Below are 22,032 nucleotides of genomic sequence, written 5' to 3'. Positions count from 1 at the left end.
TTTTAGAAAAACCCTCCTGCAGCGGCAGTGTAAGAGGTGGAATATACTGTACAGTAGTTGGGATGTCTTCATTATAAGAGAGGGGATATGCTTTCAGCAAGCAATGCACGACCAGGTCAGGAATAGACGGAATGCATTATTTAGCTTACATCACAACGGAAAGCAATTGCCATACCACCAAGTAATAAGTATCACACAAAGCAATACATTATGTTTTTTTGTTGTTGTTTTTATTTTTTATTTTTTTGTGCCAAGCCCTCCAGCAACCCTGTTACTGTATTAAAGTTAAAGTAGGGTCTCAGCCTAATGGTATATTTCTAGTATGTCAGACATAATTCAGGGTGAGGTATTGTACCCCATACGGTGAGGCATAGAAATGAAATTGCGTTATGTGCTGTGATTAATGTGCTCGCCTCCGGTGGATGTTTGGAGTGAGAATAAGACATGGACAGGAGAAAATAAAATAAAAGTGACCTTAAGCAACTGACCTGTTTCTGTGGGATACGTACAGTATATCTGGTCTGTCTCCTTGTATTTCTCTTTTAATGGGCATTTTTTTTGTTATGAAGTAGGAGGGCTTTCATAGCAAAGTCAAACTCTTGCTTGCAGAGTATTTGCATTGCCAAGCAAACATAGGAAGAAGAAACATTGCTCTCAAATAATTACAAAAGAGGGAGTCCATGGTCACACATTTCAATCACCTGTGTGCAGGACTTTAAGTATTACATTTGTATGCATGGTTACCAAGTTAAGAAAACACATGCTCGGGCTAATTTTACGTAAGCTGTTTTTCTTTTGTTATTGCACTTAATTCATTATACATAAAGTATACTTTTATGGATGCAACAAAAGCCTTGTTATTTCTTCTAAAATGAATCTTTTAGCATTCTTTAACTAGGCATAATTAGTTCCAAAAGGCTAACTACAGTTTAAGCAAAACGAGCACACAGTTTTGATTATTTGGCATCTGTCACGACACACTGATAATCGTTTTGATCCAGCGATGCATGCAGATACCTGCAGTATGTGAAATGCACATTAACTGCGCTTGTAAAAACTGTATCATGAGGCTTTGCTTTTGCAGGCCCTGTGCGGCTGACTGACTAGAAAGCTGTTAAAACAACAGTTATGTATTTTTTTTCCAGACACATACACAGGCGTCATGGACTGCATCCAAGCCATTTTCAGTGGACATTGGCCTTTAGTCTCCTTGCTCTTTTTCATTCTCTTTCCTCCAACGTTTCCATTATTATAGCAGTTGGTGAATCAACACATGCCTCAAGGGTTTAGTGCAGTGTTATTCCTCGCGCTCCCCGTCCTCCTCCTTGTTTTTCATTTTCTCACTGTCTGCCTCTCTGTCTCCCTCTCTCTCTGCTAGACCAGCAATGCAATTTTTCACTTCAGTGGGAAAACAGGTATAATAGAGGGAGTGTGCCAGTCTGTTTAATAAAGGAATAAAGGCAAGGAGGAGAGATGAGAAAGGAAAAAGGAAGTGCCCTTGGGGATGAAAACAAGGGAATGCACAAATATATGCACACATACACACAATCACACTTGTGTAGACAGTAAGGGGGGAACACAGAGACTTGCACCTGCTTATCTCTGAGGAATTGTATTTGAGGTGCTTTCCTATTTACTCAGAAACTTTGGTAGGAAGCTCATAAATCACCACAACATTGAACTGAATGGTAGACAATGAATGCTTCCAGAGCACATGTTGGTGCGCACATGCATAGACACACAGATCTGCCCAGGTCTGAAAGGTAAGAGCATCGATAATTTATGAATTCATGAATATGAGTGGTCTTCGGCTGAAGTCAGGTATCCATAAATTGAATCTGTGCATATGTGTGATTCTGCTAAAATGTTACCAAACAAGAATACCATATTTTTCAGGAAAATGTTTAAAAACAGTTTCCTTCCTCACATTTGTGGGTTTTTAAGAAAACCTTCTATTTCAAGGTCACATTACCCAGTTCTGTGATTTTACCTGACCAGAGACTCAAGAAAGAGGTAGTGTTAAGATGACCTTTTTGGATTCTGGTGTATGTGATTGTGTGGGCACAAAACTGTGCACATATTTTGTGCTTGAACTTTAGGTGTGTGTGTGTGTGTGTGTGTGTGTGTGTGTGTGTGTGTGTGTGTGTGTGTGTAAGAGAATGCCTGTCTCTCTAGAGTTATTCTGATGGCAGTGTGTGGTAACAGGATCCAGGATGAAGTCTGCTCTCAGACAGCGTCTGGCTCTCAGCTCCCCATCTATTATTCACACACCTGTGCGCACTCACACACACACACACACACACGCATATAGACACACACACAGATACACACTGCCTTTTTGTCGACTCTTTATTTGCCACATTAGTAGTCAAGTGGTTAAAAGTCCAGGATTGTTGAGCTTTTTCTTGTTATTTTTTGGGGGGTTCTTTTGCACTTGTATTAGTGTAAGTTTGTGTGTATTTATATGTTTGTGTTTATCTCCCAGGACACCAATCACACCCTTGAAGTCAATGAACTGCTCTATTTGTCCTGGTAAACAAGCCGAAAATAAGTATTGACCAGAGAAAAGAGGGCAGACTGATAAGCAAGTAAAAAAAGAGATAGAAAACCACTAAAAGAAAGATTTTTTTTTTTTGGTAAAGAATGGAAAAAGACTTCTCAAAGTCGTGCTTTCACCTTGGCTAAAGTTGATCAGAGCCTGTCATTAGGCCATTATCAGACCCAGACATCTTTTTGTGGACTTGACCCTTCTCTAGCACCCTTGTTGGATATGCTACTGATTGACATTTATAGAAGCAGAGTATGTTTCTGTTAAGAAAAGACTACACTCTACCCCTGTTACCCCTTGCTAAGAGATGCATAAAGGTCACAGAGGGGGGTGTTTGCGAGTGATCCTTTGAATGCTGATCAAAGTCTGTCATTGGACCTTTATCTCCCAACCTCATGTTCATCCCAAAGAGAAATATACGCCTGTTTTGTGTAAGACTGATCAAAGGTTTACCAACAAACAGATCCTCCGCTCGTTATCCTCAGTGGTTAGATAATTTGGTGATTGACAGCGAGGGAAGCAGGATTTAGATAACTGATAAAAAATTCAGTTAAAAGTTCCCAGTTGATGTTTTTTTTTTAAATAAACAAAAGTTCTGATAAATACAAAAAAAGGAAAAAACAGTTGTTGTAATTAAATAAAACTTTTTTGCACTTAAGATGTTAAAACTCTTATGTGTGCTTCAGCACCATCAGAGCAGCAGGATGGTCCTTGTAAAGCCCTGTTTTTAAGCACTGGTGACTTTGGAATTACATGAAGAGAAATATCAACTGAGACGGTTCAAATTCACAGTAGAAAAGTTCAACATCATTACTGCAAGTAATTTGCAAATCTGTGCTTAAATGTAACAAGGAGCATTACCTCTACTTCACAGGCGAAGAGTGGTTAAACCAAATGTAGATTTAATTTAGTTATTAACTGCTTCTGCGCGTGTTAATCATTTACTTTTGGGAATATCATCACTTTATTTTTATTGCCCCAAACTATTTTGCAGAGTTGTGTGATTTTTGAAAAAATTCCCAGCAGTCTTGATCTTCCCTGCCTTTGTTGATGCATGGCTGGGTTTCAGAGACCATCATAGGCACCTGCTGAGTTAGTGCGATACCTGTATCGGATCAGATGCCACATGTTTCTCCTTCCCTTTGGAGATGGAATAATTCAGATCTGTGCTGGCTTATTCAACATGCAGTGCTATATTGTACAGTCAGTGCAAGCAATCGCACGATCCCCTATGAGCAAGTACTTGGCAATGGGGGGGGGGGGCAGCCACCTGCCAAGACCAGTTGGAGTTGAGGGTAAAGAGAAGACAGCAGAAAGAGGACAGGACAAGAAGCAAGTTATAGGAGAGGGACAGAGTGCTAATGTTTAAATACGGCAACGGTGTATAAAGACAGTTATAATGGTCCAGGCTCACCTGATCCAACCCTAACTATAAGCTTTATTAGAAAGATATTAAATAGGATGATAACAATAAAAATAGATCCAGTGTATTAAGGGAAATGGAAAGAGAGAAAACAGGAAACAGGTAGATGTTTATTCCCATTGTTTTCCTTTTGAGCATTTGCTGCTTTTTCATGTTTCCTCTGCTTCTCTAACATCAAGCTAACCATCTTTTGCTTTGTCACATGTCCAGTGTCCTGGGCCCTGCAATTCTCAGAGTGCGGACAAATGCCCATATACAGCATTTCCGTTTATGTCACACATAAACCATAGACCTCAGAGTATAATACTTGTCTTCGTATACAGTACACTCTTCAATCGACTGTGAGCTACATCCATCCTGATGAGCTGCATCTGTAGCTCTGGTTTTCTGCAATGCTGTGTCAGCTGAAAGGCTTGGTTTGATACAATAGGCTGATATGGTGCCCTCACTTCTCCAGGGGGCATGTTGACTTCATTAATGGGTCCCAAAGCCTTGTAGCTCTCACACTATGGCCTCTGGTCTCAAAATATAATGGGGTTCACTCTACTCAGTGGCACTGCCACCAGGTTCCACCGCTAATAGAGACACAGGTGGTGATATGCCCTCATATTATGCTGTTGCCTTTGCCAGTCGCTGCAGCATAGGTTTCAGGAACAGCAGCTCTTATCACTGCAGACTAAATGAAGTAACATGGAACTTTAGGCGAAATAATAGCTTTGAATGACAAATATGCATATGGGCTTTCCTTGGCTAGTAATTTGTTTGCACTAATGAGGTAGGTCAGGTCCACCTTTCACATCTAATTTCCGGATATGACTCCAAATAAGACAGACTGGGTGATCCATATTGCAAAGGAAAATGGCAGAAGTAAAACAGTGATCGACAAAGACATGAAGCAAGACATAAGCATATGAGATGGAGCAGCTGATACCAACTGCAGAGAAAGAGCAAAGTATTTTTGCCCACTGGATCCCTCCTGCCCACTTCCACACAGACTTCAGCAACAATGAACACTAACCATATTCCAAGAGACTTTGTATTGAGTAATGAAGCAAAAAAAAAAAAAAAAGTCTTCAAGACATCTACATGTGTGAATGATCTTTAATCTAAAGACATGTAAGGACAATTGCAGACAGTGAATGGAAGATAACATGTAAAGTACAGAGTCCCAGCTGTGACAGAAGAGACCTTTCAGAAATTTCAGAATGGGCAGAGAAAAAGTAAATGAGAGAAACTGAGTGAGACATCAGAAGTCAAGAGGTCACAAATGTTCTCTAGATTGAACTGGCCAAAAGCCTGCAGGTATTTTAGACAACCTCATGACTTAAAGATGGAGACAGAACAGCAGAGAGAGAGAGAGATGGAAAAAGAGCAGAGAAATAGCAGAGCCGGGAAATGAGTAACAAAAGCTGAGCTGTGAGCCCCCTGCCTGGTCACAGTGCTCTAAGGCAGCTCAAAATTGAAGGCAATGATAGTGAGGAAACCTGTCACTCATCCTTTGAAGCCATGGAGGCGATTGAAGGACGAGAGGAGAGCAGGGGGGAAAGTTAGGAAGCCTCCGGACACTTGTCCCCTTTCCAACACGATCATCTCCCACAATAACATTCTTGTCCTTCGCTTCTCTTCTTGCCTTCTCTATCTCTCAGCAGGTGGATAAGGTTAGATTAGTAGGCCACATGGGCCTGCAGGCTAACAGGTACCACACCTTAAATGCTACAGCGGTCAGTCACCGAACCAGGGGTCCCCCTGCAGCTCGGCCTGATTTAGTGTCAGATCTCAGGTGGGAGGTAGTTAAAATATTTACTGGAGTCGCATTAAGTGCACATATGCTATGTCTGATTCTGTGTTTAACTTCCCCTATTTATTAGTTTATATTGCCACATCTATGTCATCTGCTACCTGCCCGGCATCTGCGTTTTAGTTTTTTAACCAGCAAGGAAATGGTCTGTGCTGTATTTGGATTATGTGCAGGACAAGTCAGTCAGTTAAATCTAAAAGGTAGTTAATCCATTCATCTTCTTCTGCTTCAGGGTCATGATGGGGCAACAGGCAGGGTACACACAGGTGACCAGCTTAATCTGAACACAACTGGAGCTATCAAAAAAAGACCAGCAATTGTTTTGGGTTTTTTTGGGTTTTTATCATGCCATGCCTTCTATTCCTAAACTGCCAAGCCAAAATAAATCATCTACAGAAAATTAACCCAAAGAAGTTTAAACTCAACGGGGGCACCATTGTAGAAGTCGTATTTCTCCACATTTTTGACAATGGCCATGCAAATCTTTGTAGTTGCTTCCCCGCTAACAATGACATTTCCTTGATTTGCACCCACAAAGCACCTTCTCTCACAGAGAAGGCATCAGGGAAAAACATTAATTAAAATCCTGCTGTGTAGCAGATATGCCTAATTGCAAACATAAAACAGAGAATAGTGAATTAAAGCATAGAATGAGTTCAGTTCCAGTCGGTGGGGGTTTTTTTGGGGTTTTTTTTTTTTGCCAACTCATCCTCCAATACAGAGGAGCTGAGTTGAGAGGGGGGAAAAGATTTTAAATCTGTCTTTAATAAACCGAATGAATATTTTACTTCCATAAAGGAAAGCTGTAAACCACTGAGTCAGTGTTGTACCATTTGAATAAGTACAAGATGACTCTATTGTAGCTTGTCATAAAATATAAAATACGCTGCCAAAAGACAATGTAGATGTAGAAAGAAAAACCATAGCATTAGTAATTTATGTGTCACCTACAATACTTGTTGAAATGGAACAGATTTAGAGCGTCCTCGCCAGACATCATCTTCTCAGGATAAAACCACGTGTCTGTCTTTGATTGTCCCTAATAACTCTTGCTGGCAATAGCTAGCGGATCATATGAGATTTCTGTATTCTAACAATGCTGCACAACCAGCCTGGCATCCCACATTTGGGTGCAACATCCTTGTTAATACCCTGAGATTAATGTCAAATTATCTACACTCTCCCACTAGTGTTGCACCGGTCCATCTCGCCTCAAGCTAAATATCGAGGCACTGAATGTGGAAGTGCAGAGTTTTTTCTGGCATTGATTGACACTGAGAGATGGAGCCAGTCTGCCTCTAGCCCCCTTTCCTTCTGTTATTCTTTCTGCTCAACCCCCCCAAAGTCCTCTTTTCTCTCAGTCTGCCATATGTTTCAGCGAGCTGGACAGATTTGGGCAATCAGACAGCCACCATTGTGTTGCTGTCGGTATGAATAGAACGCGTGGAGAGACACATTGCCATTATGTAGTGACGATACGTTGCTTCTTCTTTTTTTCCTGTCTCTTTCACCGTGAATGTTGCTCTCCCTTGTCTCTGTCTGCCTGTGTCTCTCTCTAGGCTCTTAATATATGTCCTGCTTTGCCTGGATGAATATCTAACACTCTGCTGTCTGCTTTAAAACAAGGGTGAAAACCTGAGCCTGAGTGTGGCAAGTCAGGCTGAGGTGTCTTTTGGCATTTGGCCGTAGTGTGCACTGTCCAGAATGTTTATGACTGATATCTCAAACCGGAAAAAGCTGAAGCTCCTATATACATGACCTGCAGACAACTTGATGGTGCTGCTTGTATTTTGTCATACCTTTGAAAATACTTAGTTTGTAAAACCGACAGAATAAGTAAAGTGACAGAGAAAGTCTCTTATAGGGTAAATCTTTAAATGTACCTTGTGAAAATAGTACAAGGTCTCTTAATTAAATTAAATTGCTTCATATTTCAGTGAAGTGACACTAATGGGTGTATAAATCTGAATTCTTATTGACTTTATTCTTATTTTCAATTTAGTTTAGTTAGATTCTGTTACTTCCTGTTTTATTTTGAAGGATATTCCTTCATGTGGCTCTCTGTACCTTTTCCTTCCTTAGTATCCAATGAAGCTATTTTCTCTTTATCTTTGGAGTTTCCCACTACTTTCCTGTAGCCACATTTGTTAAATATTCATCCTTAATCAATTTATTTAACTACCTCTGTTTTAAGTATATATTTATGTCTATCGACTAAAAAGAAGCATAAACAATGAAAACTAGCATTATTTTAGCATATCCAAAACACAAGGGTTCATGACCCTTTCAGCTGCAGAGATGCTGGCAGACCACTGAGTTTGCCCATATGCATGTTTCACAGGATTAGGGAAATTTCTGTCACAAATATTGCGGAAATTTAGTTTTGCCAGCATGCTGTATGACTTTGGATGACTTTCCGCTCCAGCCCACTCACCTCACTGTGGTTGCATGACACGTGTCAGACCGTAGTGATACTTTAGTCAGCAGCTTATTCTGGCTTCCCCTAGCAGCATGTTGGTCATGGTGTGTGTTCCAGTCATGGCCTGTTAGTGTGCCATGCAAAACAGACTGCAACTCTGTGTGACAAGCCTTCCTTTTGCCACCCCAAAATCCATGCCATAGTAGGAAAGGACACAATTTTTGCAATCTCGCTCACTCTCCTCGCTCATTCAAAAAGTTTCCCTCCTGAAGTTTTTTGTTGGTTTCAGAAGCTCAATTTTAATAGAGTTTCCTCCCAAAGTCCATGTACACTCACTTTGTTTAGTGCAAAACATTCAACTTTTCATCGAGGTATGCAGAAGAGCTTTTCCAAATCCACAAGACACTGAACTTTGAGGCACATGGAAGTGGACTGCATAACCACTTCTGCCATCTTGGATGGTAGCATCAAGGTTTGGGATAAACAAGATGACTACATGGATTCAATCTGCTTTGTGTCAGCAATTCAGGCTGCTGTTGGTGGAGTACTGGTGTGGGTGGTATTTTTCTGGCACACTTTGGAGCCCTTATTATCACTGATGATTGAGCATCGTTTAAACATCACAGCCTACCTGAGTATTGTTGCCGACCATGTCCATCCCTTTATGACCCCAGTTTTAACACATCATGTCACAAAGCTCAAATCAACTCAAAGTGATTTCTTGAACATGAAAATGAGTTCACTGTAATTAAAAGGCCTCTGCAGTCTTCAGATCTTTTCCCAATAGAGCGCCTTTGGGATGTGATGGAGTGGGATTCATATCACATAAGTGCAAATGACAGAACTGCAGCAAATGTGTGATGCTTTAATGCCAATTTGGATCATAATCTCAGAGGAATGTTTCAGCACCTTGTTAAATCTATACCATAAAGATTTTAAGCAGTTCTGGAGGCACAAGGGGATATAACTCAGTACCCAATAAAGTGGCTAGTAAGCATATGCCGCGTTAACTGGCTAGTGCAAATTGGTCATACACTGCAGGTGTGGGTGTGAGCGCTAATTGTTGACTGTGTCTCTGTGTTAGCCCTGTGATTGATTGGCAACAAGTGTGTTCCCCGCCTCTCGCTCAGTGTCAACTGGGATATGCTCCAGCTTCCAACTGTGACCCTCCAAGCAGGGAAAGCTAATGATGTGCTACCTTCAGTTTGCTCTAGGTAATGTGTTGTTATCTAGATAGTGTGGTCGTGCCCGTAGCGCCTCCATTTAATCACAGCAGTATTTTTATTTCTCTTGATGATTAACTAGTCTAGTCCTAACATGCGGACCAGCTATCTCACCGTTTGATGTAAAGTGGTTTCTACACAATCGCAGCCCAAGTTCAGAGATTATCCCAAATCAATAGATGTTCTAAGATGTGTAACCAGAGGTACTGAATTTCAAAGGGCAATTTTTAGTGGAAGAGGATTCCAGAGGGGCAACAGCATTATTGACTGCGGATATGGAAGGTGTCTGTTGATTCAGCCATGACACTACAAGTAGTCTGTGTCCCTCATATTGCAATAATCTTATTTTGTGTATTTTTTCTTTACTGTCCTCTGATACATTTCTACAGCTTTTCCCTTTTTTCTTATACAAAATAACCCTACACTTAACACACAGGGTTTATTTTTGAACATCACGTGAATTATTCTTAGCATTATGCTTTTACCAGCCCGCAAGCATGCAGTTAGAGGAAATACCATACCTTCCATGTGCTTTTGTAGCATAGAGTGCCAATATGAGCAAACTGAGCAAGGGTAATCCTGTGGTTTTCACACTGGAACGGCTTCCCCGTCTGTATCACACCTTCTGCTAGCTGTTAGCCCCATGGAGAGAGGGAAATGGTGACTTTAGGCATATGATTTTTCATGGACACAGTCAAGGCAGGAAGTACCATCTGCATATGATGTTCCACTTGTTTTTCTCTGCACTCTGACTGTTTTATTAAATTATCTATAGCCGTTAGATGCATTCTTTTTGATCAGCACTGCACTCACATTCTGCTTATGCTTTTTGGTGGATTGCAAATAAGACTGTAATAGTCGGGCCCAATAGCTTTAAAGGCCTATATAAAAATATTTTATATGCACTAAATGTATTCTTGAGACAGTATGATCACTGAGACAAGATCCTATTTGTGTCTCTACAACATTGTCACTGCAGAGCCGACTGTTCATAATAGCAGCTGTTGTAGTTATCTGTCACAGCCACTAGGTGGATGCTATATCTGGACAAAGTAGTCACTCTGTGGAGGATTTTCCTATATGCGAACTGTGATGGTGTGAATCAGTTGCATGGTCCTCCGGGCACAGTCGGGACTATAAAAAAATATTGTATGCTCTGTGTGTGCGCCCTGAGTCAAAAGTGCCAGTAAATCTCCCGGCTCTTCCCAGAGTATCTCCTACAAGCATCTCCAGCCAGGAAGCCTGTATGTGTGCGTATAGGAGTGTGAAAGGGAGAGACAGTGAACTGCTAATGTTTCTACACACACAATCACTTGCATGTTCATCTATATGTGGGCCTAGTGCATCCCTCACCTTCCCACTAATCTGAGGCAAAATGAAGTCTGTCTGGCAGTGAATGTCTATTGTGTAGTGCTAATGTGATAGGAGAGATTAGCATTGTAATCCATTTAGCATAGAGCAGCTAATCCACTTTATTACTGTTGAAAAGGAATCTGATAATATTGGCTAGCACCAGTGTGGCTGCCTTAATGATTTGAGGCTGATGAAAAAAAAATACTTTAAGATATATTCATAATTACTGTCTCTGATAATGAATGTAGGATTAGTAGGTTCATAACAAACCATGTCATTAATTTTAGCATTTCATCAAGAAAATAAAAGTGGTATAGTAGTATGCTGTTTTGTTTGTTGCGTCTTTTTTTTGTCTAATTATAAAGGACTTTTCATGCACTAAGTGGATATTTTATATTAATTCTTCTAAGAGCAGAGATTGATATAAAAGAAGATGAAGACAACTCTGTTTTAAAAGCTACAACCCCTCTGTATGTGCCAATTATTGTACAAACAAGACCACTGGTCCTTGATTTAAATCAGTCTTTCTCCCTTGTGCGTTCCCCTCTGGTCCCAGTGTGACTAAACCAGCTAGCGTTGCATTCTTGCAGACGTGCTCCGTGCTCCCTGGTGGCTCGTTTGTTTTGTTGGTGGTCAGATTGAGGGATAATATACAGGAACTTCCCCTTGAAGCCTCTTCGCTCCTTGGTGACTGTGGATCTCTCCCAACACAATAAAACTCTACATCCAGTGACCGCTATAGACTGTCAGCCCTTTAACTCTACACAGCAAATGACTTGAGACCTTTATCACATGCTGTTGAGGTAAACTGATACATGTTTCCATGCATGCACATGCACAAATGATGAATGCTGTGCGTATATGCTTAGCACCTAAAATTAACATCCCCAATTGGGCAGATTAGATAACCCCACCTGCTGAATTGAGCTCTGGCTTACAAGAAAGTTTCTTTCTTCTTGCCTCCTTCTCTTCTTTCTTTCTCTCCTATTTGCCTCCTGTTCCTTTCTTTGCAACTGACCCTGCATACAATGGCTCCCAGTGGAAAAAAAGAACTCAAGGTTCTTTGAGATCGAGGTCACTACACGAGCCAAGCAGGAGGCTGAAAAAAAGAGAGAGGAACGAGAATGAATGAGAAACAAAAAAGGAGGGAGAGTGGGGTGAAGTCGGGGTTAAACAAGGTGTCTGTTTAAAGAAATGCAATGTTGTGAAATGGGATATCAGTAGAAACAGCAGGATAGGGCAGCACTTAAGCTGCAGCCAGTATACTTATAGTAGGTTTCTTTCTTTGCTCTACAATAGTTGACTGTCAAAGCAAAGACAAAGAAAAGTTGCTTTGAACTATAAAGAGCTGCAGATTCTTTGGTTTTTGTTATGTAGAGAGTAAAGGAAAAGTAGAACCAACTAACATTGTCACTTACTATAAAGAACATCCTGATTGAGTTTCTTAACATTACCTTAAAAGTTTAGTGATGGAAATTCAAAGGCATGAGAGAGAGAAAAAAATAGAGTAATTTCCTAAAAATCCATCTTAAGATGAAGTTTAAAAAATGTAAATGCCCACCAGTCCTTTTTATCCAGCCTTTAACAAAGATAACCACCTTTTATTGAAAGGTTCATTCAGGCTTCTTGACCTGAAAGAGACTTTAACTTAAGGTGTATCAGGTTATGATATTCAGACAGAACACAGAGTATGATGTCCTAGGGTCATTATAATTAATCAAAAAGTGACTCTAGTCGACCATCTGCTTCCTATCCAATTATCTCCTGTTTATGCCTGTTACCTGTGAACCCTTAAGTGCTGAAGAGCACAAAGAACTACCAAGAGTCATCACAACTTTAACAAGACTTAGTTCACACCTGTCGAAAAAACCCAGAAAGGGCTGTGTGTGTGTGTGTCTGTGTGTGTATGTCTATTCTATTGGGTGCTGAAAGTTGCTTAGTTAGGTAGAGTCAGGACTTTGTGTTACTGGAAAAATGGAGCCAGAGGACAAGATTTGGAAAGGATCATTTGCAGCGCACACAATCAGATTGATTGTGTGTGTGTGTGTGTGTGTGTGTGAGAGAGAGAAGAGAGAGAGAGAAACAATGTAAGCAGATGTTCTGGCACAACCCAGACCACTTCCATCACATCAGCAAGTGTGCGTGGGCTCAATTCCATGCACTTTCTGCTGAGTAAACTCACCTAGGGGCCCGTAGACCACACCTCTTGCCCAGATGCCTTATTACCATAATCGCTTTTGAATGGCTTAAACTGTGATAGAGAAAGATGTCCTTCTCAGCTACAGCACCGACAGCCTTGATGCAAGGCAAAAATCCCAAGTCAGTATATCCTGGGCACTTTAGGTAATAAAAACATCCAAAATTACCTTTTAAACGATTCCTTCATTTGTATTTGCATGCTTTGTTGTCCTAGATACCACCTTTGTTCCACTGCCAAGTCCTTCCTGGAAGGCAACCGTTTTCTCTCCTGTGTTTCTTATTTGCACCTCAGCTGTTCTTTATTTCGATGTTATCTCTTTAGCCATTTACTCATTTACACATTTATGTAATTGGACTTAGCAGTTGATTCATGTGAAGTTTTAATGTCATGATTGCAGTACCCATGAGCGCAGTGGTTGTGAAAGAGTGATTGAAAATGTATAATAAATGCAGTATGTTAATCTTTTAATGTGCTTCTCTTCTCGTTTTTAGATTCGTGTAGATGGCTCCTCCCGTGCCCTTCAGTATGAGACTGTGCAGGCTGTGGAGAATGGACCCATCCTCAGAGACATGGCCTTCTCTTCTGACCATCACTACCTCTATGTCATGTCTGAGACCCAGGTCAGACACTCAAACAAACACATACATCAAAACTCCTCCCTGCTGACTCAGTATCATAACCACTGGCATTTATCATTTCCTTATGTCACAGGGTAGAATAACCTTTGGTATGGCAATAGAGGATTTCATTACAGCCTGACTAGAGGAGGGAAGAGGATTAGATGGACCATTGGATGTTGTGACCATGTCTTTTTATAGAAACAGGCTGTGAGGGTAGAGCTGGAGTGAATAAATGTGTTGAATTATGGCGAGAGAGAAGAGTGGTCTTAGTCCACTTTGGTGTGTGCTGGTGTGTGTATGTCTGAGCAGGCAGATTCACACATCTCTCTTGGTACCTTTGATGACATGGAATGTGGAGTGAAATAGCAGCACTCTATGTAATGGACACAGACACAGAGTCGGCGAACACCTATCAGAGGCAAAACCTTGCCAAAATAGCGCCACGAAAAGTCACGTAAATGGACACCTCTCTGACTGGCTGACTATGTTAGATGTTCACGTTCTCTTTATGTTCAACACAAAACACAGGCATGGATTTGTATCGTAATTTACATGTACAAAGCATGATGACCAAAGCAAGGTCACAATCATAAAACGGCAAATTCAAAAGCCTGTAGCACTCATTTACAGTCAAAGAAATAAGCACACACTTTGCTTAACTAAAGCTACCAATAGTAGTAATTATCAACACAGCATTAAAATAACTGAAAAATCTGTTGACATACTGATGGATACTTACACATAGATTCATTTCAAATTCCATTTTAATTATATAGTGCTAAATCAATAAAGAACACCAGTCACCTCATTGCACAATGATTCATATTTGAAGGTAAAGACCCTACAATAATACATTAAAATTGCCAACAATCAGTTGACCCACAATGAGCAAACACTTGGTGACAATGGGATGGAAAAACTCCCTTTTAAAAAGAAGGAAAGGGGTGAGAGGAAAGAAACAGGACAATGCAGAAGAGACATATTAGATAGAATAGTAAAAAGCTCCTTATATATCTCAACAAGATCATACTTTTTTTTTTTAACTTTGGCCTAACAATGCACCAACAATAAAGGTAATGGGCCACACCTCTTAGTCTTTGAACTCAGCTTTAATTTTAGTCCCATTGCCACAGGTGAATAAAATCACGCACCCAGCAATGCATTCTGCCTTTAAAATCATGAAGAATGGGTCATTTGGGGAGAATTTGTGCTACTGTAATAGGATCCCACAATTGTAACAAGTCAGTTTTTTGGAAAGTGGATATATTTTTGGACCCACAGCAATTCGAATTGACAGACGACATAACGTTATGGGAGCAGGATTACAGAGTGCTGAGGCACAGTTCCACACCTCATCTGGTGTTAACATCACCACAAAAGTTATGAGCTGGGAGCTTCACATCATGGGTTTCCATGGCCAAGCAGCTCCTGTAAGGGCAATCTGCAGGTGACTCAGTGCTTTTGCCGATGTAGCGTATCAGCACCTCAGAACTGCATCTAATTGCAGCATTTATTTAGTTACATTTAACCGCTGCAACACTTTCCACGAGGCACTGTTAGCAATTAAATCATAAAGGCCAAATCAAGCCACCAGTGAATCGCTGTCTCTGTTTGCTGTTCATTATTAATGCGACTGTTAGAAATAATTTTGCAGGAGCTCTGAAGTACGGATAATGTGCATATCATTCCCTCTCTCACGCTCTCTCTCTCGCCGCTTTATCTCCTGCCACCCACAATCACAGAAGGCCACTGCTGTTTTGTTGGCATCAGTTGTTACCCCTGCACATTGTTTGTAGCTTCCAGAGGATTATAGACCTCTCTGGCACCGTGGAAGTGTCACTATTTACTAATGTAGTGCATTGCAATTTGTTTGTGTGTATGTGTGTGTGTGTGTGAGTATGCGTGTGTAAATGTGTGCACATTTTAAGTGGCCAGATTATCGCGATAACCTTTTAAAATATCAGTGAGTTGAAGGTGCCCTTTCAGATGGTGCTCTCATTGCCTCTCCTAGTCAGCCTATCTGTAGAGAGAGTGGGAAAGCAAAGGAACACAAGTGAGCAAAATAAGGACATTTAGGATGTTATTTGTCACGGCATCCAATTACTACTCTTTTGTGCAAATCTGTTAACCAGCAGTGTGAGAATTTGTGTTTTATTTCCCTTTCTCTTAGATTGTAGTCCATGTAATTGGGTTTATAAAAAAATACTACAGATTAACAAATGAATTATTAAGAATATTTGACTTCCATTTTTTTTACCCTCATTAAAGTTAGATTTCTTTATGTCTCGCTTTTATTGCACAACATCGTGTTACAAATTTAGTATTTTTTTAATTTGCATGCCAATTAGCTTATATTGAAAAAAAGAAGCATGGAGTGGAGTTTTTTTGTCCTGTAGTCATTGTGCGTGTGTTTTATGTCTGTGTTTACGTGTGTGTGTCTGCATAAGGCCTTGGTAATAATTAGTCTATTAGCCCAGTTGCGGCGCTAACCTACACTAACTGTTTGGGAGGAACATTTGGGAATTACCATACATACAAATAGAGAAAGCAGTTAATGAACACCCCACATGGAATATGCAGATAAATACACAGATAAATCCAGTGCACAAACACACATTCTTCTTTAGTCCTGAAGTGTTTATAGAAAAGGATGAGACATACAACTAAGAGTAACTTTGTTTCATTTATTTGCTTTATGTTTGAGCAACACCTTCATAGGTTATCGCTATTTTAAGTCCATTATTGATGTTTTACTTCACTGTAATACCTCAGTGTGTCCTAAGTAAGTAGTATAAACTAGCTATTTGTAAATCTCAATGTCGATTAGACAGCTAAAATATGCAACTTGACCATCATTGTCCTGATTTTTCTGTGAATCAGAGCTCTGTTTCCAAGTGCCTTCAATTACTGAAGGAGATGAGCCTAAATTCTTGCATGTGAAATGTCGAGAACATGTCGCAACAATATTTTGAAATTATAGTTTTGCACAGCATGTCTTTTTTTTCTCAGCAAGTTAGTTCTTGAAGATTTTCCTGCAATGTCTAGTTGAACTGTTTCCTGTCACGCCATTGCTTCAGGCCAAAACAGCTTTTCATAAATCATCTACAAATTCAAACAAAGATATAATCTGACATAATACGTGTTTGTTTTTATTTATTACACATTTAATCAACAAATAAATTACCCACATAAGATTTGCCATTAACATACATGACATTGCTTTGCTTTTGGCCTTAATTCAGATCTGCTGCTTCAACTTAAAAGAATTGGCGCCTGATTTTTATTCCCAGATTGCCTTAAATTTCTTGGCTATCAGCCTTAACAGTTAGTGCCAAGTTCAAAGGGCATGTTGTGGTCACCCTACCACACCGGAGTGCTGGCTACCACGCTATTTGCTGGATCACTGGGGCAGTTTAAAATAACATCCAGCGTACACATACACATTTGCCAATTCCCGGGAGTGTCAAACGCTATTAAAACAGCTCAAGTTGGTCGATAGCAACAGGCCACCTGCTGTTTCTGGGGCCTGGGACACAGATACTCAAAGACGGAGAGTATGGTATTTGAAAAGAAGGAGAAATACAAAAAGGGATAGAAGGAGAAGACCAAGGGTGCCCACAACAGGAGGCCAGAACAAAGCTGGTCGATATAGCTGGACCCATACTGTGCATAGCCTTGAATTACTCCCCTTCTTATTGGCGATGCCCGACCAAGAAGGGGGATGCCTCTGGATTCTGGCTGCTGTGTGAACTCGGCACCGAACAGTGAAGGTCAAATACTTATACTGGAGGAGAAGACGCAGAGAAAGAGCATTAAAAATTAATTTAAAGCTCACTTCTTTTGTCAAAAGTAAAGAAGAAGTTAATAAGAATGATTCTTATTGTACTACATTTGGCACACATTTCATTTTTTTTATTTGCTTATATATGTTCAGTAATTTTTTTTCTATGTGAAAGTAAGCAATAGATTAAATATTTAACCTCCTAAGACCCGAACTCTTTCATGGCATGCAATTTTAATTTCTCTTCGCTATTTGGGCTAATTGAGACCTGATGAATGTAAAGACAAAGAATTACCAGATATTTTTTTTACCTGATTTTTGTTTCCAAGAAAAATGAGATCCACATATGAGGATATTCGTATAAAATTTCGATCGAACAGCAGCAGTATAATGTCCTCGTAAGTGGATATCAGGCCCTTGTAGAGCAAAATTGAGTATTTTGGTCTAAATAACCCAAAATGTGATGTCCACATATGTGGACGCAGGGACCTAGGAGGTTAAAAAAAACACAAAGTGTGTTAGTATGGTATTTGGGCATGACATGCTGCAATAATTGGTTGCTCCGTTTTGGGATTGAGTCTCCAGAACTGGCAGGATCAAACCCCAATGTTTAAACTGTTCCCTCATTTGGGTTGTTGGAAGTGGAGAGGATTATCTAGCACATCGTATATAGTTGCTCGGTTTGGTTGAGATGTCATCACTGTAAAGGAGATAACATAACACACGAGTCACATAATCGTAACATTAAGCGTATCATTATGAGGGACGAGACCTCTCCTAGAAATGGATTCAAGCAGAGGCTTTGAGGTTTGAGATTCTGCTGGAAGTAAAGGTGACCTGAATAAAGCTGAACTACTTTGTTGCTCATATTTGTCTTTCACACAATTTACAATGAAGACAACTTATATAAAGATGGGAAAAGGCTCTGGAAGCTTCGTCTGTCTATTAATGCTAGAGAGATCCACTCTTTGTTCCCCCAGCAATCATCACTCTGAAATCACACCGGGAATGAAAGAAATCAAACATGAATAGTTGGGCCTTATAATGATTCTGCAGCCCAGTGTTTTTTTTCTTTATCCTTGACAGAACGTGTGTATTGGTATCTGCTATTTTACTAGCAAAGCCATCTTCAGTGTAAAGGTGAATATTGTCACTCTCATTGCAAAGAAAAAAAGAAAAACCCAGCCAAGGACGAGAGCAGAAAATTAATAGTAGCTATAAAGTCTCTGTGCAGAATTACAGTTTAATTTAAAAGTGCATTTAAAGTAATGATTACTTTTTAAGTGTGTCACGCTGTATTTATAGTCTTTTTGTCTTGCCTAAATCAGTTGGCAATTAACTGTAATCAATTATAAATAAGTTACAATGGGGCAGAACTACTGGAACATCTTGGCAGAGAAGTATAAATCAGCCTTCAGGGTTTGACTATCGTGCTGAGAGTCACACTATACCCTGCTTGTCTGTGTCAAATTATACACTCATTAGAGAAGGAAGCTGGCCAAACACTTAGACAAACACACATTCTCACGCTGTATTGTGTGTTCTCAAAATGATGTCGACATTGTATTTCTTTCGTGTCCTTGCGTGTTTTATTTATTCATTTTGCTGCCTTTTCCTGCCTCTTTGCTCCATCTTGTGACTGTGTGATGTTTGTTAGTCTGGTTTTATTTCAGGGTTACAGAATTTGCCTCTTGTTGCCCCTGATATTTTCTCAAATGAAAGTACATGAGGGCTCAGTCTTTTGTGTTTTCTCTTGATCCCCCTTTCTTTCCATCTGTATCCCATTTCTAACTGTATCTGACTCCCCATTGTCATTTAAACCAAGCACCATCCCCCAATCTCCCACCCCCCCATTCCCCCCCAATTCCATACTAGTAAAGTAATCTGTCATCCCTGCCTTCCCCTCATTAATTCAGTGATTGGCTGTCCTTTAATTGGATCTTCTTTTCACTCACACATACGCACACATACGCACACATGTGCACACGCACATGCACAAGTCATCCTATTAGTGGGCTAAATAGGTGTTCTGGTATAAAGGGGACAGTTAGATTATAGAACTGGGTGTCATTATGGATGCTAAGGTTGCAGTTTGAGTGACAAGGGCAGGTCAACCCCACTGTTATGAGCTGGTAGCGTAGTCCGTTATTATGTTGCTATTCTGTTAACACTGGTTCATCTGTCAACTACACCTGGGTAGAATGAATGAGGAGGTGTCACTGGATGTCCGGGATCATTTCACCATTAGTGAAAGGGAGTTGAAGTGCACACCACACAGCAACATTTTTAGTAAAAGCTATAAATATATTCGTTGCCCCTCTGAAGTGATGAATTGTGACTAGTTCTGATATAAAAAGCTTATTTTAACGCATACATTCTTTCTTTTCCATATTTAATAAATAAAGGTCATCCAATCAAAGAGAGGGATCTCGTTGCATTAATCTTGCAAGCTTTCCATTAATGGCTTTGGTGAAATGCACAGAATCATAACTTTGAATTATAATAAGAATATGGTACATGTCCACAAACACTACGGCTAAGTCTGTGGCCCTGAAACTGTGATCTTTGTTTGACTCGGGAAAAATGTAATTAAATCAAACGAATGTGTTTTGAATAGGAAAATAAAGGAGGCAAAGCTGAAGCTAACTCGGATCTTTTTTTAATGACTGAAAAATTGTGGCGTGTGGTGCAGGAATCTTTTTCAGCTTTTGAAGTGGTTCATGCCAGAAAAAATGCTGAGAACCACTGCTCTAAGTAGGGTTTTATGTCAGTTGGAGTAAAAACAACTTGGATCCAATCACGAGAATGTAATTTCTATTAATATGATTTTAATGGCAAAGCACATTAGTCAGCAGCTGACTGTGCCGAGCCTTGACATGTGTTTGAGGGCATTCGAGAGCTGTTCCAGAGGTTGTTTGCTGTGTCTTTTTCTTTCAATTCATCTTTTAGTGTTCCCATAGCTATACCATTACCCTACAGCAAACACAGCAAATGCATTAACTTATCCTGCCAGCCACTGAGCTGTGAGCCAGTGGTTAGATTGTTTTCTGCCATGTTCCTAAATTGCCCTCGTGCTTGGGTATTTCTTTTCCCCACCTATACTAAAGCTTCTCATTCAGCATATAAACTGTTGCTGGAAAGTGCTGTGACTTCGACGCTCATTGTGCTAAATTATTTATGTTCACCGTAGCAAATGTAGATCTGTAAGTGTGAATTATTGAAAATGTGTACCATAGTCAAATGGATTTTTTTTTTACCCCCACCCCCCAAGGGAAATCCGACAAGCCAATTTGTAGAAGTATTGCGCCTTTGCATCTCATCCAAGACGTTTAGTACAAGCGTCCTTTAATTTTTGTCAGCAGGAAACTTTCTACCACATCTCTTGGAGTTTGGCTTCTCTCACCTCTCTAGTGTGCAGATGGAAGTTACGAGGGTGTTTAGATGTGCATATTATGTTGTGTCCCAGTTTAGCTACAGGCACATTGTGGTCTAACAAGGCAAGTGAAGAGAGCTGATATGTCGCGATCACTGCTGCCTGACAAGCTTCTGAAAAATGTCAATAAAGTGGGGCAGACAAGGTTGGAGCGAACTCTTCCCTGATACAAAGTCCCATTTTTAATGTTACCCCGTTCTTCTTTCTCCCGTTGTCTCACTTGGTAACTTTTTCCCTGTTGCAGTATGTTTCTCAGTCTGTTTTCACAGTCTTGTTCAACTAATTTCTGCAAGGACATCACTAAATAAAAGAAGACAGAAATTAGATTTTTTTTAAAAATTGTCATTCAAGTGAGTCACCATCATCTCCGAGCATCTTGGCTACTGGAAATAGTCCAAACAGTGCACTCCTTCTTCATGATACAGGCCTTATTTTATCCAAGGGCCCAATGACGCATTCTGTGCAGATTTAGATTCTGTGCAAGTACTTTTTTTGTGTTTACTGACCAACATGTCTTGGTTCTTGCAGTAACTATGTACAGTAATGGGACAACATTAGCATCCATCTTTTTTCGCCTTATCCAATTTGGGCTTGTGGGGGTGTTGAAGCTGTCATAAGGCGAGAGGCAGGGTACACCCTGGACAGTTTGCCAATCTGGTGCATGGCTAATAGAGAGACAGACAAGCATTCATGCTCACTGTAAATTTAGAATTGCTAATTAACTTAACATGCATATTTTTGGCCTGTGGGAGGAAGCAGAATACCTGGAGAGGACCCAAGTAGACACAAAGAGAAAGGCCCTAGCCTTGATACGAACCCGGGACCTTCCTCGGATGAGGTGGCTGATATGATTTTGCTTTTTGCCCTTAAACCTTGGTTCCAAATTTAAGTAAGCATAAACTAAACTGTTTCAAGCTTGTTCACCTGCTTTTTTCCTCTCTTTGAATGGAGGGCTCACTGTCTTTGGAGTGATAGGATAAATAAAAATGATTGATTGTAACAGAGTCATTTGTCTTAAGCTGACAATCCTGACAGTGCAATAGATGGCTTTGTCATTTAACCTCTGGAACGTCAAATGAAACCAATATTGCACCTGCAGCCACTGGCCCGCTCTGTTAGCTGAGTTTGTGATATAATACCATTGTTTGGTGGCTGACAGATTGAGTGGGACGTCAGCTGTGACGAGGCAGTGGATCGTTGACGTGTCCCTCGCTTCATTTGACTTTAACTTCAA

The 22,032-nt window shown here is 40.3% G+C and overlaps 1 protein-coding gene across 3 annotated transcripts in view; it reads left to right on the top strand.

Annotated features, from left to right (window-relative positions):
- Positions 1–22,032, top strand: part of plxna4 (plexin A4) — a 248,709-nt gene that overhangs the window by 126,815 nt on the left and 99,862 nt on the right. For all 3 annotated transcript variants that reach the window (XM_084909874.1, XM_084909873.1, XM_084909875.1), the window contains exon 4: positions 13,456–13,584. In XM_084909874.1, the coding sequence (XP_084766000.1) occupies positions 13,456–13,584 (129 nt within the window). The remainder of the gene's footprint in view (positions 1–13,455; positions 13,585–22,032) is intronic.

The sequence above is a fragment of the Perissodus microlepis genome, chromosome 17 (assembly GCF_051167445.1).
Source record: "Perissodus microlepis isolate ML-2025 ecotype Zambia chromosome 17, ASM5116744v1, whole genome shotgun sequence".
In the NCBI taxonomy this organism is placed as follows: Eukaryota; Metazoa; Chordata; class Actinopteri; order Cichliformes; family Cichlidae; genus Perissodus; species Perissodus microlepis.
This window is presented reverse-complemented; position numbering and strand designations above follow the sequence as displayed.